Raw genomic sequence first — 25,263 nt, forward strand, 5'->3', positions numbered from 1 at the left:
TGCAGGGCTTCATTGGAGCCTCGGAGTTTTTCACTGAGGCAGGGGTCAGCTGAAAGACAAAGAAAAATGGCGAATAGTTTGCTGGGGGGTGGGGGGACAGCTGTTCGGGCTTTCACTGGAGTGGACATTCCAGACTCAGGTTTCTGCATCTCCTGCTGCCTTTTGTTTCCTCCGTCCTTTGGTGGGGGGGAGGGCTGGGAGTGACTTAAATTCTCCCTGTCCGAGGAGATATAAATAACTACCTGTAAAATTAATGCAGTTCCCGGTAAGTTTAATTCTTTGTTTTGTGTTAAAATGGTAGAAACTGTTTAGCTTCAGAGAGTGTAGACAAGTTGCACTGTTTCAGAAAATGGCCACTTTACATTCCATGCATACCTTTTGGTGCACCTAGAATACCTTGGCTCTGTTTAGATTTTGCATGCCCTTCACCTAGGATTTCTTTTCCTGGTTGAGTATTGACAAGATCAGGTACATGAAGAAAGGCTAATCATTTTTCAGGGGCACACAGAAGCAAAGCACTTTCTCTTTGCATTGGGTAAACTTAACTGTTTTCCAAATAATTTTCCTTTGTTCAAGTGCACTGAAGCTTTCCTACAGAATAAGCTGAGTTGTTGTAAGACTTTTTTGTTTCCATGCACTTTGTTGACATCTGTGTTTTCAGAGGTGGAAGCAGCACTACTGCTTTTCTAAATTTGTGTGAAAATATGGTTTGCACGGATGCAGGTTCTAATGGTGAAGGCCCACATGCCAATGTGAAATTCTCCCGTAACTTTCTTGATTTTCCTGTCTGCTTCTATTCTAATACGTACCAGTAATTAAGTAACAATCTTTGTTTTAAAATACACATTCTAGCTTAGAATGTTGGTGAGAAACATACTTTTCCACTATATTGGCAGTGACAGGAGCAAATCTTTTTCTACCAGTTTCACACATTTTGTCAGACATTGGTTTGGTTTTTTAAAAATGGTGTGAGCAAAGTGTTTTTCATGTTCTGTATGAAATATTTTGAATCCTAATTTATCTGCAGTTTGTGAATAGGCAAGTTAAGAGTACAGGTACCCTATCTTTTGCCCTTGATAATTTTCCCCCCTCTTTTAGGGATACGGAGCTAATGCTGGTTGCTTGCAGTCAGGTTTTGCGAATAGTGAACTCTTCTGTCCCATGTACTAACATCTATAATACACTTGATTTTCAAAACCAATTCTTTGTATTCTTCTTCTTTGCAAATACGGAATGAAGGTCATTCGAACATTTCTGCAGCAGACTCAGCGTGGAGCAGTGAGCCAGCAGTACTCAGTCTCTGGGTAGGGAAAAGAAGCAGGCCCTTGTAGAGAAGTTTGGAGGGTGTTTGATTTGCCTTCCCCTGGCTTCCCCTCGTGTAAAGGATTTACCTGAGAGGGTAGGTAGAGGTTTAGATTTGGGGCTCTTCGATTTGGAGTGGTGTAGCAGTCAAAGTTGCTGGATGCAGGCCTCTGTCGTTGCTTGCAAAAGTGACCTTGAAAAACTGCCGAGGAGTTGAAAGATTGAAGGACAAAGTTTTGTTTATACAGATTTAGACTGAAAAGCTCTATTTAAGATGAAAAGAGGCTGTACTTCTGATGTTCAAGTCGAGTGGTTAGTAGGAATATGTTACAGATTTAGATTAGGAGTTTTCAAGCAGTAAGACAATAGGGCTGCATTCATTCTCTCTCCCACTCTTCTCCATTCCTTCCCCCAGCAAAAAAATTCTAAATCCTTTTGGTATGATAGTTGCGTGAACTGCCTAACAGATTCAGAATTCCTTGCACGCTACCTTGTCTTCTGTGTAATCTAGAGGGTTCTTAGTGAAGAATGGCATTTCAGGAGTTCAAAGCAGTTATGTTTGTAAAACTTCTTTGAGGGAATTGGAATGCTTATGGTAAGAAAAATGTCATTCTGGGAAGTTAAATCATAAGAGAAAGGAGTGTGTGTTAAGGATTACATTTTAACAGATAAATTTATTTTTTATAAGTCATTGATTTATATGTTATCAGTGGCTCCAGGTTTATGTATGATTTAAAAAACAGATGTGGATACCGAATGACTCTTTTAGCCTGGGAAAAGGCCTGGAGCAGGGAAGGCAGAAGGTAAGTGGGGCACAGTATGAGGCCTTGATTACAACTCTTTATTTTGAGAACTTTGTGGATTTCGCTGCTTGGAAAGATACCTAGCCATTGCCTCTAGCTTGGGTTCTTATCCTTTTCAGAGTCATGGACTCTTGAGAATCTGACCCACTACCTGAAAAAATGCACATAGGCATGCCTACGCAGAACCCCTGGTGACTAAGGTATCTTCCAGTATATGCCGGATGGTGTTTATATGATCTCCTTATTTAACACATTAGCCAGATAAATGTTTTTCCAGAAAAATGAAGAAAACTCTACTTCCATAAGGAGCATAGACCTTCCACAGCTAACTAGAACTTAGACTAGGAGTGGGTGTGTGGGGGTGGGGGTGATTTAGAAGGGGTCTTAGATTTGGGCATTTATTTATACTCTGATTACAGTATTGAGGCAGCATGGTGCGGTAGCAAAAGCAGGCCATTTAAAGTCTGGAGACCTGTGTTCAGGTTCCATGTAGCTGTCACCAGCTTTGTGAGCTTGGGTAGGTCAGCCATTTAGTGTCAGCTTCCTCACATGTAAAAATGGGACCTAAAAATAGCACCTTCCTATTTAGTGGTGAGTCTCAAATGAGATCATGTATGTCAAAGTGGTTTGCAAATTATGAATTGCTACATAAATACTAGTTGCTATTAATCCACACTATTGGGGGGCAGGGGTTAAGTACTTGGGAGGATAGGTGAGGCGTCAAAGAAAAGAAATGCCAGTATTTTAATATGTTTACAAAAGAGTTTGCTTAAACCCGACACATCTCTTTTTAAACATGGTTCCACATGCCTTCACATGCATATTCCCGTTTGTGCTGACATGACCCTAAGTAATTCATTTGTTGAGACCATCAGACCTTCCCTTACCAGGATTCCTGTGAAAGAATTTTAACCCCTTTGTCAAAAATTGAGAGTGTCTCAGAATAAGATGAAATGGGAATGCTGATTTTTTAAAAATCCTTACTAGATTTAGGAGCCTCTCAGAATAAAAACTGGGAACCTGTTCTGATTAGATACTGAGGTTTGTGTTATAATGCAGGTAAGTTCTAATAGTTGCAGATGTTTACTAAGCAGAGGTTACATTTTTAGTTTGTGCAACAAATATTTATAAAGTAAACTGGAGCCATTTTTTTTGTTTGCTTTGTGGTCATATTTTTTTGGTCAGTTTTCAAACTTGGGAGGTAGGTAGAGGTTGCCAAGTAGTAGCAAGCAAGTAAATGTTGGATAAAGACTTGAAAAAAAATAATTGGGGTCTCATCAAAATATAAACACTGGCATGAATTCCACATAGCTGTTACATATTGTGAGATACATTTCCAAGATAAATGGTGGAAACCCATGGGGATTTCTTTCTCACCCATTTTACATGCCTGGTGTCATCTATTTTTAGGACTCTCTTTCTTCCCCTGGGGTGGGGGGTGGATATTTTGTGATCTCTTTGATTTCCTGTCCTATTAAGTCACTTCCTATCAGGCGTGGTCAGTCAGCATTGATGTCTGCCTCCTTTCTATGCATTGAGAGAATCACTCACACAGAATATGGTTTGGCAGAATTGGAATTGGCCTCAAATAAAAGTTCACTTCCTGGGATGTGTATGTTTGAAAGCAGCAGTCATGGTCACTGTGGGCTTTTTGTTCCTAAAACAAGATGAGGTCTCCTTTCAGAGAAGCTATATACTTTCATGGAGGCTTCAGTAACCCCAAAGGTATTCTTAAAGCTAATCATTTATACATGGTCTTCTTCATGAATGGAGTTATTTTTGCATGTTCCTGGCCCCAATAATATATGCATACATAGCTTTTATAGTCTTAAGTTCGGCTGATGGAAATCATCTAGGGATCTAGTCTTTTCCCTTCTTGTAAAGTGGGGAAATTGAGACCCAGAGAGGTTAGGTGCCCCAATCTTTCAGCTTTTTACTGATTGGCCTATCCAGATTCAGAGATTCAATTCCTGCTTAGTTCCTTCCAGGTTTCTTTTCTTCCTCTAGGTTGTTTTTACTTTTTATTTTTCATATTTCTCTTCCTTTTAGTACATCCATACAGGTTTGCTATTTGAACACAGAAGGAGCAGAGAAAATGGGCCATGGAAGTGGTTCAAAAGTCTCCATGTGGAGTCTGTTGGTTAGAAAATCTGCTGTGCAGACTTACAGTCCCTTTTGGGATCTGCAGATTTCTTGCCTCAGCCAGCTGGCTTATTCAGAAAGCAGAGAATCAGCTGGGAAGCTAACGGTGCCCACCTGGCTGAGGTGTCCCAGAGAGCTGGGTTACTTTTATATATTACAAGGAAGTAAACTGAGGTACACAGATACAACACCTGCATGCCAGTTGGGGTTTGGCTTGGTTTTGGTTTGTTTTGTGTTTTGGTGGTGGTGGTTGTTAACACACCTCAAGAACAAGTTAACTCCCAAACAAGTTCAGGCCTGGTTCTTCAAGTGAGTCCTTAAGCCAACTGGTATTTCATAAACAAAGATCCCAGGATCATTTTAAGCATTTGACAAGACTGAAATAGAAGTCATTGTCTGTATACTCCCCAGATAATATTTCAACTATGTTAACTTTAATTTTTACCACCAACAAAGTAGAAGTATTGTGTATCTGCACGTGCGGGTTTGGGTAGTTGTGGATTTGGTTTTGTTCTCATTTGCATATTCTCTGATAGACCATGATCTGCTTGAACCTTTTAAAGTTTTTTCTTTTGTAGTTGGATTTCTTTTCACCACCTTCATATAGTTGAACTAAAGTTACAATTTACTGGAAGAGTGAGAGCTTGAATGATATGCATCTTACGTGATGTGTAAGTGCTGAGGCATAAGACGAAGCTGGATAGTATCTTCCTTATGTCTGCATCTCCCAGAAACTTTGTTTTCTTTTTAACCTCTTCTCCCTGCTGCCTCAGTGCTGCGCCCAGACCTTTAAAACTTGGTCAGATTCTGTCTGTATTGTCACCCTTGTCTTCCCGTCTCTCCCTTGAGCCTCCTGGAGCCACAGCCCACTGTTGAGTACAGGACCAAAGTCTTCCTCTGTTTAGAGCATTTACTCTAAATTAAGTTACAGCGCTGCACTCCGTAGTGGAAAAGGGCGGTTGAGAGATAAGAAATGAAGGTCAATTCCAGTGTAAAGGCAGAACTAAGGAAAAAAAGCCATGTAGTCAATGTTTAACTTTAAAGTGCATTAACATAGCTGGTGACCTTGTGTTCCTTAGTTCAAAGGAAGAAAGAGACAAACCACAGCAAACAGCTGTGCTGATTCACTTGGTTACCTTTTTTCTTGGAAGTACTATCATTTGGTCTGTCCTCATCATTTCATTTACATAGAAAACTAAAGCAAGACCTACTTGATTGGAAATACCCAGATAAAATTAATTTTTCCTTTATCTCCCTAAGCTGTATAGTTCTTACCTCTGAGAAAATACTGAAAGTGGATGCTTTACATTTCCTTTCACTAATTCACCACACATGCATGTCTTATGTGTGGAGACTTTAAAAATGTGTGCAAATAAAATTTTACTCCAGGATCCTTAGGGGAGACAGGATGTATATCAAGTATGTGAAACTGATATGGAAAGTACATCCAAAGGACACAGAATTCAGAGGAAGGGAGACCTTTACTTCTGACTTAGGAATGAAGGAAGGCAGTTTAACTGGGCGTTGGACTCAGGGAGGTAGGGACAAGGGCACTCCAGGCACAGGGAAAGGAGGAGCAAGGTCATGGTTAAAAAAATAAAGCATGTGCTGAAGAGAGCAATAAATGGCCCAGTCTGCTTAGAGCATATAAAGAGGTGAGTTAGGGACCAGAGGGAGTGGAAAAACAAGGAAATCTGGAGAAGTAAGTTGGGGTCAGCTATGACTGCCAGGTTAAGAATTTTGAACTGTCTCTGTTGACATTGATGAACTGTTGAAGATTTTGGGTAGTAGGTTGATGTGGCATTGTCAGAGGTGTGCTTTTATAAGATTTAGTAAGCATCATTATGTAGAGACAAGCAGAATTTGAGTAGAGACACCAGAAACAGTGAACAATGCAGTGAGTTCACATACTAGGTTCACAACCCTCACAGGATTGTTATGAGGGTGAAAAGAGCAATGCAGAGGGCTTAGAACTGTACCTGGCACTCAGCTTTAAATGCATATTAGCTGTTATCATCATTTTCGTTATTATATGGAGATGATAAGGACCTCTGAACAAAGAGTGTGGCTATAAGAAGAAAGGTCAGGGGATGGACGCTGTTGGACACTTACTACAGATTCTAGAAGTTGATTAGAATTGAGCAGCGTCCAGGATGACTCTGAGGTTTTAAGCCTCGGTGACTGGAGGATAGAAATTGAAAAGTTAGAAGGAGCACGTTTGGGAGAAGAAGATTTTGGACACATGGAGCTTGAGTTTGAGTTCCAGGTGGCTTTCCGGTTGGAGATGTCCAGCTTGCAGGACTGGAGAAATAGTAGAATTGGTAATGTATATTTGGAGTTTAAGCTATAGAGATTATAGCTGACCCTGGGGAATAGATGGAAGGGGATCAAGGGAGAGAGAATGGACTGAAGGACCAGAAGAATAAAGCTTCATGTCAAAGTTGGAAACACAAGAAAGGTTGGACCCTCAAGTTGAGACATGTAGAAATGAACATGGTAGAGTCTTCTAGGTCAGTGTTCTTTTTAAAGATTTTATTTATTTACTTGACAGCACAAGCGGGGGCGGGGGGGTGGTGGCAGGCAGAGGCAAAGGGAGAGGCAGGCCTCCTGTCAAACGGGGAGGCTGATGTGGGGCTTGATCCCTGGACCCCAGGATCATGACCTGAGCCGAAGGCAGATGGTTAACCTACTGAACCACCCAGGCACCCCTAGGTCAGTGTTCTGTAAGCTTTTTTGATTGTGTGCCCCTATTTATTTTTTTTACTCTTAAGCTTTACTCTAAAGCTACTTATTTATTTTTTGAATGTTAGTTTATTAAAACTGCAGAATATCTATAACTTCGCTAATTCAGACCTGCATAACAAAGTACAGTATCACTGTTAGCCCACATTTTTTCAGCATACTTAGAGCACCATGCATGATACATGATCTTGTGACAAGTTAAATGGAATGAGGGCATCGCTATCAGCCCATAGGTTAAGTATTCAGAAAACTAATATTAACATTTTCAATGTGTGCCTTGATATGTAGATTAGAAATACTGCCCTAAAATCCGGTGGCCTTCACTTATGCTGAAAATGTACAAATATTTCTGTGAAATGTTACCTAGTAGTTTCTTGAGATTAGTTATATATATATGTCTCTGTATATGTGTGTATGTATAGCCTTAAGCTTTTGTATTTAAGTTTTAAGTATATACACACATACCTCCATCCAGTGCAAAAGCTAGGGTTTTTTTTCTGAGTCACATTGGGCTTAATCTTCACTGCGTTAGCTTTATGAAGTCTCAGACGGCAGCCTCTGCATGAAACACAAATACACATGGAGGAATGAATTTGGCAGCATTTGCTTAGCAAGTAATATATAGCCACATGATCATGATAACACCGGTGAGCAGCATACAATATAAATTACCATGAGTAGGATAGCCTCATCTGTAGGATTTAGCAGAACTTTTAATATAAGGCATGCGTATTTAGTTATTAGCCTAGGTATGTTGTAATTATCCTCAGTCTAAAATAAAGGTAATAAACTTTTCACTAGAGAAAGAGTGGTAAATTTCCAACCACTCTACCTGATTATTTATTTATATCCTGAATTCCATGGTTATTTCTCTCCTGGTAACTGGCCAAATACCCATGAAGCTACCCTTGAAGGTAGTTAAGCAATGTAATAATGAAATAGTACTTTACCGTTAATGGAGTGATTTTATATATATTCTCTCACTTCATATTTACGTAAGGTAGGTAGGTAGGACAGAAGATTATTATCCCCATTTTGTGGGTGAGAAAATCAGAGGCAGAGCCTAGTGACATAAGCCCTGTGTTCTTTGCAGTGCACCTTGTTACTGCCTGTGAAAGGCAAGCTGTGGCTATGTCTGTCTAATAGGACTAATTCTTCCTTCCGCCTCCCCTTTCCCTGTGTGTGCTGCTCTTCCCCAAAAAGGAGACACATTTTTTTCTCCCAGAGTTCATACCTAATCTTACATGAAGTGACTAAACAGATTGGTCATAAAAGGAGCAAATATATAGTCAAACTGAATTATATTTTAAGTTTTTTGTCAAACACAGCCATCTTTCTTTTCAGAACAAAGCATAGTGGAATAGATAGGTGCTAAATGAGTACCACCAGTGAGTGTGGTGGGAAATTGTCTTTCCTGAATCCTAAATTCACTGAGGAAGGGTAGGTAATAGAACTTTCTCCACACAGATATGAGGTTAGATTTGTGTTAGGTGTCCTGTGGTGTTCCTTAGTTGTGCAGATACACACATTATGGTGTGTATTGGGCACCTCCTACATTTGTGTTCTTATCTGGAACTGCAGAGATTGGTATTTTTAGATGAGTCGTGGTATTCTTTTTTTTCTTTTTTTTTTTAATATTTTATTTATTTATTTGACAGATATAGAGACAGCCAGCGAGAGAGGGAACACAAGCAGGGGGAGTGGGAGAGGAAGAAGCAGGCTCATAGCAGAGGAGCCTGATGTGGGGCTCGATCCCATAACGCCCGGATCACGCCCTGAGCCGAAGGCAGACGCTTAACCGCTGTGCCACCCAGGCGCCCCAGTCGTGGTATTCTTAAATAATTATTTGCTTTATATTTCCTGTCTGCGATTTATAATACTTACCTTACCCCTAGTGATGAGGTAGTTGGAACAAAGGAATGCTGATTTCTTGGAGTGATGACTGCATAATTAAAATAACATCGTCCCCATGTTCACAATTTGGCAGTAGCTATAATTTTGAATCATTGCATAGTATTGAGCCAGATGATTCCTACTGTGAGTGTGCACCTGTGGAAGCATCTCCAACAAGGGGCCTAGGCTAAGGCTATTCCCTCTGAACTGAGGGGAAAAGACAGAGCGACTTCTTATCACTAGGCCCCCAGAGAGTGAACTTGATCTACCAGACCTTTTCATTCTCACTCTTGGTTGGTGACCACATGGCTCCGACTCCCAGTCCTGTGGGCAGCTACAGCTTTAACAAGCTTGGAACCCTTAAGCTTTCCACTTTGAAATGTGTAAGAATCTGGTACCTTGGCCTTTTGGAGCACTTTTGCCAGAATGATCGGGAAAACTAAAGGTAAAATGGATTTAATGTTGTAGGTTTCAAGGAGTTATACATTCTTAAGTTTTGGGTCCCGTGTTGAGTTATTAATTCTACTGAGGGAGGAGAACATGTGGTGGAAGAGTGCAGAACGGAGACTCAGGGCATGTGGGGTTCCATTCCTGTGACCTACAGCAAGTCCTTCAGTCCATCTGGATGAAGTGTCTTTGTCAGATGGGAGTATTAGTACCTGTGCTGGGTTTGTAGTGAAGAACAAGTGAGATGGTGGAAAGAGTGCTGCTGAACAAAGTGTAAAGCATGTACAGGTGTAAAAGATGAGCGGGGCGCCTGGGTGGCACAGTCGTTGGGCGTCTGCCTTTGGCTCAGGGCGTGATCCCGGCGTTCCGGAATCGAGTCCCTCATCGGGCTCCTCCGCTGGGAGCCTGCTTCTTCCTCTCCCACTCCCCCTGCTTGTGTTCCCTCTCTCGCTGGCTGTCTCTCTCTCTCTGTCAAATAAATAAATAAAATCTTAAAAAAAAAAAAAAAAAAAGGTGAGCATAACCATCTCAGCCCCTGACAGCGTATACATGCAGGTAGGTGGTGTAGTGCTTGTTTGGCTTGGAGGGTTTGTTTCTTCTCACGCTCTTCTCATTTCCTTCCTTCCTTCCAACATCTGAGGCAACCATGAAAGACAGTGCGCAGAGGGCAGAATTCAGTGTCTGTGAACCAACAGAATCCACACAGGCAAACCGTACAACCAAGCTCCTCTTGACGTTCTTACAACATCTACAGGTTTTAAATTGAGAACTCTTTGCCCACCCCCCTCCCAAGGTTTTTAGATGGATTAACTCATCAGCACAATCTCTCATTTTCCAGTGGAGCCTGGGATTTACATAATCGTCTACACTCGTGGTGCATTTTCTGAAGAACAGGTTTCTCTCCTTCCCTACTCTTTTTGACTTTTCTGTTCGATTACTGCACAAAGGGTATTGCACAGCCGGTTATAGGTACTTCAGAAGGGATCTCCCCATATGAACATTTCAAAGAAAAGCCAGAGTGAGGCCAAGATACTTGGGGTCTTAAAATAGTTCTTGAGGAGCCTGTATTTGTTCTGTAGATTTGTGTTGAATTCCCACTATGAGCAAGGCGTGTTTTCCTTGAGGGTGTGCCAGAAACAAAGACAATTACATAAGAACTGGGGAGAACATAGGAGCAGGGAAATTTTAGGCTTAAGAAATAACATGCCAGGGGCGCCTGGATGGCTCAGTTGTTAAGCGTCTGCCTTCGGCTCAGGGCGTGATCCCGGCGTCATGGGATCGAGCCCCACATCAGGCTCCTCCGCTATGAGCCTGCTTCTTCCTCTCCCACTCCCCCCTGCTTGTGTTCCCTCTCTCGCTGGCTGTCTCTCTCTCTCTGTCAAATAGATAAATAAAATCTTAAAAAAAAAAAAAAAAGAAAAGATGGGCGTCTGGTTCGCACAGCAGTTAAGCGTCTGCCTTCGGCTCAGGGCATGATCCCGGCGTTATGGGATCGAGCCCCATCCACATCAGGCTCCTTCGCTATGAGCCTGCTTCTTCCTCTCCCACTCCCCCTGCTTGTGTTCCCTCTCTCACTGGCTATCTCTATCTCTGTCGAATAAATAAATAAAATCTTTTAAAAAAATAAAGTAAAATAAAAAAGAAAAGAAATAACATGCCAAATGATAATATGGCACACAAGTCTGAAGGAAGTGAATGTGTTAATTGTAGGAATAGATTTTATTGGGTGCTGAGAATGGTGTTTTGGGGAGGAACAAAAGTTTAGTGGCCACTAATTAGTGAGCGTGTATATTTAGTTTGTTATAGTTGTACTGTAAAAAGCAAGCTTCTTAACTGTGCTATTCCCAAAAAACCTTAACAAGGTTGGTTTCATTCCATGAAATAGTCTCCTGCTTTCAGAACATGTTCGCTGTACTCCAGGATTTTGGGAGAGCTCAAAACAGAATCTTTTTCTTGCGTGGTGGGGCCAGGTCAGGTGGTTGCTGCCTAGACTCCGGGTCTCTTCTGTCCCCTAATGTAACAAACAAGGTTTTCTTTTGAAGGACAAAGCAGCCACACACACTCCTAGCTTACAGAAGTCTGATGTGTCCAAGGAGACATGTTCTAGGAATTTAAATGTTTTTGGATTAGTCTGGAGGGAAAACCTGCATAGCTATTGTTACTGACATTCCTGGGGATTAAAATTTGGAGCATTCCTAGTCATATCCATTTGAATTCTTTGCTTCTTTGGAAGAGTACACTCATTCTAAATTTAACAATATAAAGGGCTTTACAATTTATTTCATGTCTATAAGAGAGATGGGAAAGGGTTTCTATGTATTTGTTTCCATTCATTGGAAGCCGGACTCTTAGAAATTACGTTAACAACAAAGTCTAAATTAGAGGAAGAAACAAGTTGGTACCCAAGGGAGATCGGTCTTTGGGCTCGGTGCTCTGCTTGAGACCATTCAGGCCAGGAATAGATGTCTTGCCTTGCTCTCAGTAGTGAAGATATACCATCTGGCACTTGTATGATGCTTGGTATTTCCGAGGCTTTCTAGGGTCTGTCTTCCCATTCGTGTGCTGCAGCTACCCTGTGAGGTGCTTCTGCAGGTAAGCAGAGGCCCCAAGAAGTGAAGTGATTTGCCCAAGATCATAAACACAGCAAGTTAGTAGCCAGAGCCTGAACCTCCCCGTCTAGTCCATTTTCTTTATGTATTTCCCGGTACTTTACTGCCCCCCACTGTCCGCAGCTGAGTATTCATGGGTGCTGCTTACTGACCTGGAGATGTGCAAAGGGGAAGGGTAAAATACGGAAGAAAAAAGCAACAGAGCTTGGAAAGAAACAACAGAAACGAGAAAAGGATGTTTATATGAGAGCAGATAGGAGTGCCACTAGCATTTTCTATTATTGTCACAGAGACGATGGGAGCAAGTGGATAAAAATGATCTTTTGGGTTAAGGATTTGAGTCATTGATCCCAGCAAGACTGTTCGTCTCTCTGAACAATTTGAATATAACAAACCTTAAAACAGTGCAAAAAGGGAGAACGAACAAGCTATAATAAGGCAGGAACAGACTTGCCTCCTCCATTTACTATATTGTGCCCTTGAACAAGTAACTAATCCTTAGCTTTCATATTTGTAAAATTGGAATAATATTGATATCTCTATCACTGAGCCGAGTGAAGATCAGTTGAGGGTAATGTATGTGACAAGTAGTTTGTGAACTCTACAGCTCTTCAGTTGGCATTGCAACATTCTTCAGAATCACACTTCTCACCTCTCCCGGGCACACACAAATACAGGATCCTGCCAGAACCAGGAAAAGGTTGTTCTTATGATTTCTAAATCTGAGAAGGGATCTAGTAAGCAAAATGCCTCTTTGTTTTAGGATACAATTTAACTCAGGCTACTGGCATCATTTCTGTCTCCAGCTCCATGTCAGAATTCTCTTTCAGGTTCAGAGCCTGAAAAACAAGTAACTCACCATTCTTCCTGCAAGTATTTACTCTGGTGAGGTTGGAGAGTCAGAGATTAACAAATATTCCTTTGGGGCAGTGGGGGCTGGCCCAGCTCGCTCCTAATGGAGGCTGAACAGGTGAGGGAGCCGTGTGCTGTAGGGCAACTTCTCAGCCTCCACTGCTCAGTTGCCCCGTCAGTAAATGAGGGATGACACTGCTTCAGTCATGGAAGGATTCAGTGAAAGAAAGCAGTTACGGTTTAGAACTGGGTTCTGAATGTTATCTGATCCTTTTTTTGTAAAGGACCAGATAATATTTTTGGCTTGCAAGTCCTACAGTTTATGTTGTAACTCTTCAACCCCACTGTTGTGGTGTGAGAGCAGCCTTTCAACAGTGTCAATGAATGAGGATGCAGTCTTCCAATAAAACTTAATTTACGAGAACAGGGTGCAGGCCCAATTTCGGCCTATGGGCTCTCGTTCCCAGACCCATGCTTTAGAGTACTCCACTGAAATACTTGATTTTTTTCCCTCTGTCATACAAAATAGTGTTTTATTGCTGTCATATATGCAGGGATGGTTTAAGTTGAACATTAATGAACAAATGAGGAAGAAAGTATGTGAAGTAAGATGTTTACATATCATTTTCTCTTCCACAGAAACAGATCTTACACTGTTCTGTTCGTGCCTTCCTATCAGTTTCATTATGCTTATACCAGTTGCTATGCCTTCATTTTTTTCCAGTTATAACTGTATTATGATCTGGCCCTTGTTTAAAAGATTATGTTGTAGTAGATAGCAAACAGAAACATGTTTTTGTTTCTGAAGGAAAAGTGTTTCTGCTGCCAATTTAAAAATGTGTCCTTGTGAACAGATCTTTAGGGAGAATTACGTGCAGCTGGTTCCAACCCTTAGTCTTTTGGGAAGCATGGTTCTTCCAGTAGGCAGTTTGAGAAACAGCTTCACACTTAGTTTCTCAGAGCTAGAATCAGGCGTACCTTCAAACTTTGAACTTGGCATTAATCAGGGTTGGGGAAAGGGGTCTGCAGTCAGGCTTCGATATTCATACTTACAGTGGTGGGTACTGTGTAATAACCTGCCAGTGAGTTTGACTAGCTGGTATCCAGTTATGTAAGGGTTTAGAATTTAAGTAGTAAGGTTTCTGGCACTAAGCTTAGTGCTTTCTTGCGTGATTAAGTAGAAACCTTAGATGAGCTTAAAGATTGTTGACCCCTCTTTTCTCTCTAATCACCCTGTCTTCTTTTGTATTCATTCATTTATTGCATTCTCAGTTGGTCAAGTGAAGGTCTTCCATACCAGACCACCCTTATATGTTCAGTATACATGCTCCTTGAGTGGGTCACTGGAATGACTGGCCCAGGGCTACCAGTTAGTAGGCAGCAGGCCAGTTCACAAACACAGGTCTTTTAGTTTCCAGAGTAGTGCTTTTTTTCCCCTGAAATTGTTCGTTTGAGATTCGCTTTATTGGAGAGAAAATATGCCTCCTTAAGACTTGAAATGCTCTTTAGCCATGATTGAAAATGGCACATATCCTTAGGTCCATCTGTACAAACATTAGAACTGAATTGTCTGTTGGTAGAATTGTTTTGTTTCAGAAGTCTTAGTTCTCAAATTTCGTTTACACTTTTCTTTGTAGTGTGGAAGAATTTCTAACATGGCAAGCATGAATAAGCTTAAATCCTACGCCTTTCTTATCCATCTAGTTATTCCTGTTAATATTCTTTCTTTCTCTGCATCGCTCACTCACCATTTGAAACATAACATCCCAGCAGTTGGGTAATTCAAATAAACCTGGAACTAACTTCAGTAAATACTTGAACAGTACTGGAACATAATAAAATGCATGTGAAAGTGCTGCCAGTTGGACAAAATAAAAAGTATGTCATCTAATGACAGAGGAAGACGTGATCAAAATGCAAGTCACGAAGGGAGTGAAGAAGATAGGTGCTTTGAACATAGGGAGAGGCACAGGAATGTTTGGGGTTGCCTACGGCCTAAAGGCTGTAAGTTGGATTTGGGGGGTCGTTAAGGGAAACATGGTACCAATGTTTAGATTTCTCAGTTAAAACTGGGGTAGGATGTATTAGCTTGCGTTTGACAATGAGGGTGTTATTTTGGGGAAGACCTGACTGCCTGGAATGGGCCAGCTCTACTACTATAATAATCCTTGGTCAAGGGTTGGGTTTCATTTCAGGGGCGCTTTCTTTGATCTTGTTTCCTTGAACAGTTATGTTAGGGTTTTAGATATTATCTCCCAACAACATCTGTTTGATTTTAGTTATTTCAAAGACTGTAAGGTGGGTTTGGGTATATTATAAAGAACTCTCATAGAGAGAATGAGGTATATGCCAAGGAAAGAGAGCTAGAGTCTAAAGGTACAGAGTTTTAGAAACCAGGGAATATTGCAATAAAACCTTATAGTTTTTTGTATTTCATGATGTTGATCACGTTGATAAATCCTGTTTTATTCTGATTGTATCACTGAGGGAGGATTTGGCAAGCCGTGGTACCTGGTCAAGAGCAAGAGCTTGAAAGAGTTCCAAGATCTTAAAGAGAGGAGCACTCTGCTTCTGAGATGTTTTGAAAACTGTTAGGTCTTTTTCTTTCTTCAACAGTGGTAAAGAGTAACTGGATATTAGCGTGACAGCTAGATTTTCCATCCTTGAATGATCAGATTGAATCATCTTATCTCCTCTATGATTTTCTCTTTATTTTCCTGCTAAAGAATGGCCAAACAGAGGCATTTGCCCTCCTTCTACTTACCTGTTGTCATTAATTTTTCAAACTTTACTAATCTGTCCTGGTTACTTTTCTGGAAAGTTCTATCTTTCAAAAAATTTATACTCAGGAGTGGTATGCACCCATGTTTCCAGGCTTCCAGTCTGCCTTGCAGCTTCAGGGTGTTGGTGAGGGGGGCATTGTGGCCTTCCTATCCTGTCCTTTTATCTTAAATTCACTTCAGTAAGTCAGTTTCAGGTGGATTTCTGCTTTTTGTCCTTCTTGTTTTAAAGGCCCAGAGAGAACCTCATTTATGCTGAGCTTCACAGGATAGCTTGTATAACCACTTCCTTTGGTTATTCAGGCAATCCCATTAAGTCTATTTCAGGGCCAACCCTTCCAAGAGACCTCTTTTTCTCAGAAAGGCCATACCTAGGAACTCTCTTGCCCCTTCATTCAGGAGTAATCTGTCAGACTGTGTGCTAGCTGCTGTGAGAGATCCAGAGATGAATCCTATTCAGGTCCTACCCACAAGGAGCTTGTGAACCATAAGGGGAAATATGATAAGACATACACATAAATAATGATCATACAAGATAACATGGTGAGAGCAGAAAGAGGTGTAGATCAAGGGCTCTGAAGGTTCACAGGAAGGAGTGGTCATGTCCGGTTGGGGATGTTTAGAGAAGACTTGTGGACAGATGGCATTTGAGTTGAGCATTGGAGAAACAGCCTTTTTGTGATGGACTTTGAATGTCCCCTTTTTAGCTTTGGAAAGCAAACTTTTTAAAAGCAGATAAATTAATAGATATTGGGAGTTGAGATTATTTCTGGCAACAACCATTAGATACTTCATCTGATCCTTACATCTTTATTATAAACAGACATCTTATTCAAGTATTATGAAGTAATTAATGAACATGAATGATAAATCTAAGATTAATAATGAATTAAATCTGGGAAATTCTGTGCTGCATGTTTTTTTTTTTAAGATTTATTTATTTATTTTAGAGCGAGAGCACGAGTGGGAGGGGCAGAGGTAGGAGGGAGAATCTTAAGCAGACTCCCTGCTGATGTCGGAGCCTGATACAGGGCTCTATCTCATGACCCTGAAATCAGGGCCTGAGCTGAAACCAAGTTTCAGATGCTTAACTGACTGCGCCACCCAGGCGCCCCAAAAGTGACCTGTCATTTGTTGTCGTTGTTGTGTTTCTTTGTTTGTTTAAGGTAGGCTCCATGCCCAGTGTGGAGCCCAGTGTGGGGCTTGAACTCACAACCCAGAGATCAAGACCTGAGCTGAGATCAAGAGTTGGATGCTTAACTGACTGAGCCATCCAGGTGCCCCTAATGCTGCATGTTTCATGAGCAATCTAAAGCAATGCACTTAGTCTTAAGGCAGTTTTGTTGTCAACTGTATGTAACTAGCTTTATCCTGTGATAGAGATAGCAATTTAACATGGAATAAAAAGGGTCCTGGGGGTGCCTGGCTGGTTCATTCGGTTGAGCATCTGACTTTGGCTCAGGTCATGATCTCAGGGGTCCTGGGATTGAGCCCTAACATTGGGCTCTGGGCTCATCCTGGCATCTGCTTTTTCCTTTCCCCCTCCCCCTGCTCATGTGCGCAGGAGTGCGCTTTTCCCTCCCCCCCCCCCAAAGAAAAAAAAAAGGATCCTGAAATATTAGTCTTTCTTACTTTTAAATACATACCTTCTTATTACCCTAGAAAATGGATCTGGCACATATTCCTTGGGCTGTGTATGTTATGAATAGGCTGTTTCTGTAGCAAAATCAACTTAGTTACAACTAATGTATTTATTTACTAAAGTAAGAAGTGATAAGATTAAGGTTGGTTTGTATTTTTTTAGCTTGTTGGGGTGTTTAGTGAGCAAAATTTGTTACTGATTAGGTTTCGTTATTTTAACCCTGTGCCACAGTCAGAAACTATTGAGAACACCAGTTTATTTTTATAAAATCTTTTGCTTGAGATTTGGTCTAGTTTTTAAAGCCCCATTAATGACTGAATCTGCTTTGAGGAAAAAAAAATTTTTTTTAAGGTTTATTTATTTATTTTAAAGAGAGAGAGAGAGAGAGAGCTGAGCAAGGGACAGAGGGGGAGAGAGAGAATCCACAAGCAGACTTCCCGCTGAGCGCAGACCCCAAAGTGGGGCTCGATCCCACAACCATGAGGTCATGACCTGAGCCACCCAGGCACCCCGAGGAAAACCTTTTGAACAAAAGTAGTCACCTTTTCTAGGAATTTATAGTAACAGTTTACGTTCTTTTAAGAGGTATTAAAAGAATTACCTGGTAATCATCTCTGCAAAGATGCTAGAAATCATGTTCTTCATGAGAAGATCTTCTGTTTCTGATGAGAATACTTTTGTTTTTGAAGACAAGAATTTATAAAAAGAGGTTTCTGGATGGAAAAATCGTAAGGGCTGAAACTCTAAATCCAGAGCTCAAATGGAACTTTGCAAATATAACTTAATATAAAGAACAGTCAGAGCTGTCCAAAGATGGAAAATCGTACCTTACCAGTAAGCCAGTTTCCTAGGACCAGGGACAGAGATGCTCATTTTGAAGCTGAATACCACTTGTGATGGGATTGTGGGGGTTGGCAGAGGTTGGAACAGAGCTGTGAGTGTGTTCTTAGAGGGGTGAGCCTTGGTGGCTCTTGATGTCTTTTTTTTAAGTCCTAAATATTTATGATGCAGTAAAATAAAAGGACATTATTATTGACTTGTGTATCTTGCCATTATCCATTTGTGATTTTCTTATGTAGATGGGCCTCTGAAGTTAGAAATTTAACCTTTAACACATTTCTCAGTTCCAGAAAGACTTGTTAAGTTCTGTTTTATACCTCACCCTCATTCCCAACAGTGTGTGGCTCTGAGCCAGCGAGATTGATTCACGGTCTGTTGACTGCACAGATGTTTGGGAACTGATCACACCAGCACATCCTTAGTTGGGATAGCTCAAAATTTAAAAGCAGACTGTCCACAGATAAAGTTTAAAGGTGCTTCTTGAATTGTGTGCCTTTGTAATGTTTGTGGGAACAGATTAGAGGACAACCAAACCTTGTTACCAGCTTTCTAAATCTCGCTCAAACTGAACCTACCCCTCATTAGCAGGTATACAAAGGTACCACACCGGCAGTGGTGTGCATCTTCCTCCGTTGACTGTAGCAGTTTGTGTGGCCAGTTTTGCTAAGATCAGGCCTGTCCATGGATCCATACCATGAAAGGTTAGATTCTTTTTTAAGTTTTTGATGTTTATTTTTATTTCTAGAAAGTGTTTTTGTTTGCTACATTTTAAAAGGTTAGAGTGAAGGGGCGCCTGGGTTGCTCAGTCGGTTAAACGTCTGCTTTCAGCTCAGGTCATGATCCCTGAGTCCTGAGATGGAGTCCCACAAGGGCTACCTGCTCAGTGGGGAGCCTGCTTCTCCCTCTGCCCCTCACCCAGCTTGTGCTCTCTCTCTCAAATATAAAATCTTTTAAAAAATAAAAATATTTATTTTGTTAAAAATAAAAGGTTAGAGTCTCTCTTCATTGTCATCAGTACCTTGTAAGTATCTATTAAAAATAAACTTCTTTAGATTACTTTGATTTCAGATTTCAAAGATTACTTTGTTCTTAGTGTATCTAGGAGAATAGTGTATAGGCCCTGTGCATACGGTGATGAATGAAAATGTCATGGGAGTTCAGTTGAGAGGACCATACTTGGTTATTGAGGACTGAAGATTTTATCTAGTCATCTCAACCATGATTCAACACTCTTCATTTTAATTCCCTCCAGAAACTCCAAGATCATATTGCTTCCTATTACTTAAGAGTTCCTCTTGATGTATAGGGCTGCCTGTTGGCCTCTAGCACCAGAAGTTGGCTCCAAATCTTTTCCCATTACATCATCACCCACTAATGTCATTACACCAGAGGGAAATCTGCTTTGAAGATTTTACTCTTGTTTTCTTTCCATCTCTTTCCTCTCATTATTTCCTTTAGAAGGAAAAAGAAAAATAAAAAATTAGAGACCTCTTGGACAATCCCAGGCAAACATTTAAGAGGGAATCAAACATCCTCAGTCTAAACCTAGATGTATCGGTCTTCATTCCACTCTGCTGACGGAAAGGGATCTGCCCAGCATGTGTCCTCATGGGGTCTGGAAAGGAACACGTTTAGTCACGTAACACCTGACTTTGGTGCTTTTCTCTCAGCCTTTCAGAATTAGTTCTTAATGATTTACATAGCTCTCTGCCAGCATCTTGTCACTGGCATGTTAAACCTCTTTGAATAATTTCCCAGAATAGAAATTCTCAGGACATTAGTAAGTTTCTTATTCTTTGTGTTTAATTAAACTGTTTCTTGCATTTAAGTATTTTCCACATAAGCAATTAAGCCATCTGGAGTTTTTTACTTTCCCGCTGTAGATCTTACAAAACTTTACAATATTATCTACAGTTAAAACTGATTCAGGGATCCTTATTTATCTTCCTTCCCCCATCACAAAAGCAGTTGACTGCATGCGGGTTCTTACCCTTTTTTCTCTATCCTAAATTTCATTCCCTATTGTTTTTCAACTGCCTTTAAATCTTCCAGTTAATGGTATGTATGCTTTGGCTTTGTTCCTAACAGAAAGGTTCAGGTAAGGAAAGAATTGGGAAGCAGTTTCAGTTCAGAGACTTGGTGCTACCCACTCAATTATTGGCCAAAGCTGTAGTGCTTCTGTGCCCCCTGAGACAGATTAGCTTGAGATTATAATAATATATATAATATATAATAATATAATACAAATAATAATTAATAGTAGCCTCAAAGAAATGGGACCACAGTGTCTAAAACAAAAGAATAAAATGGGCTCTTACTTTTAAGACTTGGGTTTACATTTCTATTCAGTATCAGTCATTGGGACTGATATATATCTGCTGCAGGCTATGGTGGGGAGTGTGGGAAACCAAGGGAATGGCATTGAAAATTATGGACCAGGCTAGGGTATCAACCAAGAGCCCTTTTTGTCTCCTCCTAAGACAAGACATTAAAGGCCTTGATTCACATTAAGATTTCAGTTTGACTTTCTGGTAATTTTAGATTTTCTAGTTAGAACTCCTTCATAGTCTCTGTGGTATAAGTTGGATAGAAGGGGAAACTTTTTCCATATGTTTTTGCTAACATTCGAGTCTCTGTTAAAAAACCTCTTCAGCACAATTATATATCTTCTCAGATTGAAAAATTGAATGAATTAGTGAAAACAGCCATAGGGAAAGATATAAATAACCTGGACAGAAAGTCTGTCTTTATTAATTCTAATGTATCTCATCTGTGTGTGTGTTTTCAGTTGTCAAAATGTCCACAGAAGGAGGATTTGGTGGTACTAGCAGCAGTGATGCCCAGCAGAGCCTCCAGTCCTTCTGGCCTCGTGTCATGGAAGAAATCCGGAATTTAACAGTGGTAAGAAAGAACGAGAAACTTGCAGAGTGTAAAGAGCTATGAGATGAGTAAGCCAGTACTTAGAGTAAAACATTTTAAGTCTCAAGCGCATAGGCATAGTTCATTCCTGACCTCTGGGTGGGAACATGAAAATATAATTTACCTTAGGTGAGGTGACTACAAGGATTTTTTTTTTTTTCTTTTAATATCTTAGTGGCTTTCCTTGGGCATGTGGCTGGATAGTGGATGCTTTGACTCAGAGATAGTAGCTTAATGTGAGGCTTATCTTTTAGAGATGCAGAAAAGCAGAGCTCTCACCTTCCTTCAGTAGCTGCAGCTCATTTCTTCGTCCTGATTCAGTGGCCCTGCCAGATTTCTAGAATCTGGTAAATGCTCTTGGGCACTTTATTCAACAACAGATCTCTTGTACGCAGGCACTCTTTCTGGGTGTGGAAAGATACACTTAGCTCAGGGTTTCTCTACAGCAGCTTCATTGGCGTCTTAGGCTGGATAATGCTTTGTTGTGAGGGGCTGTCCTGTGCATCGCAGGGTGTGGAGCAGCCTCACTGGCCTCTACGCGTTAGATGCCAGGAGCAATCCTCCTCCAGTTGTGACAGCCAGAAATGTCTCCAGACATTGGCAGATGTCTCCCGGGGGCTAAAATCATCTCATTGAGAACCACTGGCTTAGAAGACTCAAATATTACCCTGGCCCTTGCAGAGCTTATAGTCTAGTAATTACAGTCAGTCATTTATTCAGTGACCGTTTATTAAATACTTACTGAGTCAGGCACAGTGATGAGTCTGAAGCAGTAAAAAGTCAAAGTGCTCTGGGATTACAGAGGACATAGTGCTTATTCCTCCCTGGTTGAGTTAGGGAGGCTTTAAGTAAAGGGGACGTGTTTTTTTGGATTTTGAAATATGAGAAGCATTCACCAGATGGAAAGGATAGGCAAGTATATCTTAGGCAGAGAGTATGGCATTCGTAAAGGCCTGGAGGCCCAGAGGGGAGGGCCTTATGTTTTGAGGACCAGCAAGAAGTTCAGAGTGGCTGGGGGTTACTATGTGGGTGGTGCGATGGGGGTAGGAATGAGTGGTATGGCAGTGGTAGCAGGAAGTGATACATTAGAATTAGAATATTTTCAGAGTGTAGTGTTATTTCCTTAATGAAGAATGTTCCATTTGGTGTCATTTTAGCAAATACCGAAGGATCTCTGTGTTTTAGATGTGTCATTTCTGCCTTGAAGGCATTAAGCATCCTGCCAGAGCAGACACTGGACTCCTTCCTAATGTAGAGCTAATGTTGCACTTCCTTAGAGCTAGTGGCCTTCACACCTCAGACGTACGAGGTCAGTTTGTCTGTCTACTCAACAATACTTCCTGTACACCTGCTCTGGCTGTGCTGGATACTGTGGGTCCCGTAGTGAGCCCCACAGACAAGATCATTGCACTCACACAACATGCATTCCGGTGGGGGAGATAAGCTAGAAACAGGTAATGAGTAAATAAAATACCTTTTCATTATGATAAATGCCCCCACTGACTTCAGGGATTAAAAAAAAAATCATATTTTGGGGGCGCCTGGGTGGCACAGCGGTTAAGCATCTGCCCTCGGCTCAGGGCGTGATCCCGGCGTTATGGGATCGAGTCCCACTTCAGGCTCCTCCACTATGAGCCTGCCTCTTCCTCTCCCGCTCCCCCTGCTAGTGCTCCCTCTCTCACTGGCTGTGTCTATCTCTGTCAAATAAATAAAATCTTTTTAAAAAAATCATATTTTAATGTACTTGTGGGTCGTGTTTATCTGGGGCATTTTTAGCAACTGGACTTGGCTTGGCCTCTCTCAGAGTGGTTTGTGTTCACAGATGAATTTCCATTGAAAAGTCATTTTCTTTTCGGTGGTATAAAGGTGATAGTTATCTATACTGTCTCAGATGTAAGAGAGAGGAGGAAAAGAAATGATTAAATAGAAAGTAGGGTATTTTGTTCATATTTTGGGTGGGTAACCTCCCAGTTAAGCTTATGAGGTTTTTGTTCAGGAGTCAGCCTGGTGTAAAGCTAGTGCCCTCCTGGGCTTCCGTGGGATTAGGCCCGTGCCACAAGTCTGCACTGCAGCTTGAGCGTAGAAGCAAAAATCCAGGATCAGGCAAGGGGCCGGATAAACTCCACGGTTCCAGCTCAGCACTTAACTTTTCTGTATTTTACGTTTTGATTTTTTAAAAATTGTGATAAAAAACATATCACAAAGTGTACCATCTTAACAATTTTAATTAAAATGTACAGTTCAGTAATGTCAAGTATATTCACATTCTTGTGAAACCGATCTCCAGGACTTTTTCATCTTGCAGAACTGAAACTCTGTACCTCTGAAACAACAAGTATCCTTTGTCCATCTCCCCCAGCCCTTAGTAGCTACCGTCTACTTTCTGTTTCTGAATTTGGCCACTCCGAGTACCTCACATAAGTGGAATCATACAATATTTGTCTTTTTGTGACAGGCTTATTTCACTTAGCATAATGTCATCAAGATTCATCCGTGTTGTAGCGTGTGACAGGATTTCCTTCCCTTCTGAAGCTGACTGGTATTCCATGTATATATGTGTGCCACGTGTTGTTTAGCCATTCATCTCTCAGTGGGCATTTGGGTTGCTTCCCCCTCTTGACTCTAGTGAATGATGCTGTTATGCATATGGGTATTCAGGTATCTCTTTGAGACTCTGGGCTTTGATTTTTATTCGACTTGGTTTAATGTTCAAGTTTGATTGCCCAAAAGACCAGATTGTGGTGTTAACCGGCTTTTATTATTTAGACAGCTAGCTAGTCCACCAGAGGTTCAAAGTGGGTTATTTTGAGGGATTCAATTTTAGTTCATGTTTTATGAAGGAAGAGAAAGACCAGCAAGGAGGACAGTTGTCTTTAATGATTCTTCTATTGATGACTGCAGTTTTCTCCCCTTGACAAAGACTCCTAGACCGCTACCATGGGATCTCTTACATCAGATGCTTAAAACAAAGTTTGGCATTTAATAGGTGCACAGTAAATCTTTGAATGAATGAGACTCCTCCATCTCAGATTTCGTGTGAAGCAACATCAGTGCCAAATTTGAGTGAGAATGCAGTCTAGGAAAGTTGGGGTGCTCTTTCCCTTTTTAAGACTCTTCTTTCCCCTCTGTCTATGGCACGTAAAGACATCTGCTTCTCTGACTGCACCTCGGCCTGTGTAATGTGGCCAGGTATCTTAGCATTTGATCTGTGCCTTTCCAGAACTCAACAGCACTTACAACCAGACTTCCTGAGATATATCAGAGCCTAACAGATATGTTAGATTGACATCTCAAACTGTCTAATAGATTTTTTAAAAATTCATATGTTCAAACTATCCAAACATAAATATAACTTTTGAGAATATTCATAAGGTGTTGTGGTCTCTCTAAGACTGGGACAAAGATTGTTCCAAAAACAAATTGAAGTTTGCTAGATCTATCTCATGATGTATTGGGAACTCTGGCCTCAATCATTTTGGTCTGAGCTTTGCAAAAGCAATTTATCTTTCATCTCTGCTTTGCCAGTATGTTCTTTTCAATCTTAAAAGACGCTGTAATTGTCCATAAATCCAGGTGATGTGCAGCAGGGATTGAAGTTGGTTAAAAATCATACCAAAATGATTGTGCACTAGGGTGATTGTGCAAAATACTGTATTCCTGCTCGGGAACAATAATTAACAGACTTCTTGGCATTGAGTTTTACTCCTCTGAAGACCTCTTTGAAGGTGGGGAAGAAAAAGCTAACTTTGTATTTTTGGGCACGGGTGGGGAGGCGACAATGCTGAATCTTGAAAAAAATCTCTTCCATCTCTTTTTCCCTCTATTCCTTTCAGCCTTCACTTCGCTGTAATTTGATGCCTAGATCACTTTCTTTTAATTGCCAGGTACATCTTGTCATTCTTTGGTACCTTCAGATTGGACAGTGACATTTCTAACATTACAGTCAGACCAGTTAACCATTTAAACAAGAGCTTGGAGGTGAAAGTTGGTGGACCTTTAGAAAATACATCTTGTGCTCTTTGAGCCCTTCCTGTAGAGCAGTGCTGCTTAAAGTTTATTATCTGTATAAACCACTTGGAGATCTTGTTAGAATACAGATTCTTATTTAGTACATTTGGAGTGGAAGCTGAGATTCTGCATTTCTTTTGCGTTTCCAGGTGATGCCATTTCTGGTCTGAGGACCTCGCTTTGAGTAGCAAGGGTTTAACCCTCACTCTGGGTCATAGTCATCAGGACAGTTTTCAAAACATGATGCCTGAACTCCACCCCCTAGAATTCCTGGTTCAGTTACT

At 40.9% G+C, this 25,263-nt stretch overlaps 1 protein-coding gene across 8 annotated transcripts in view; it reads left to right on the forward strand.

Annotated features, from left to right (window-relative positions):
- The window catches only part of NFYC (nuclear transcription factor Y subunit gamma), a 66,280-nt gene that overhangs the window by 15,574 nt on the left and 25,443 nt on the right, over positions 1-25,263 (forward strand). For 5 of the 8 annotated variants that reach the window (XM_034650178.1, XM_034650175.1, XM_034650153.1 and 2 more), the window contains one exon: positions 20,841-20,953. In XM_034650178.1, coding sequence (XP_034506069.1) covers positions 20,849-20,953 — 105 coding nt within the window. In that variant the 5' untranslated portion in view covers positions 20,841-20,848. The other 3 variants (XM_034650142.1, XM_034650162.1, XM_034650161.1) reach the window with 3 other exon arrangements.

Source organism: Ailuropoda melanoleuca, chromosome 2, assembly GCF_002007445.2.
Source record: "Ailuropoda melanoleuca isolate Jingjing chromosome 2, ASM200744v2, whole genome shotgun sequence".
In the NCBI taxonomy this organism is placed as follows: Eukaryota; Metazoa; Chordata; class Mammalia; order Carnivora; family Ursidae; genus Ailuropoda; species Ailuropoda melanoleuca.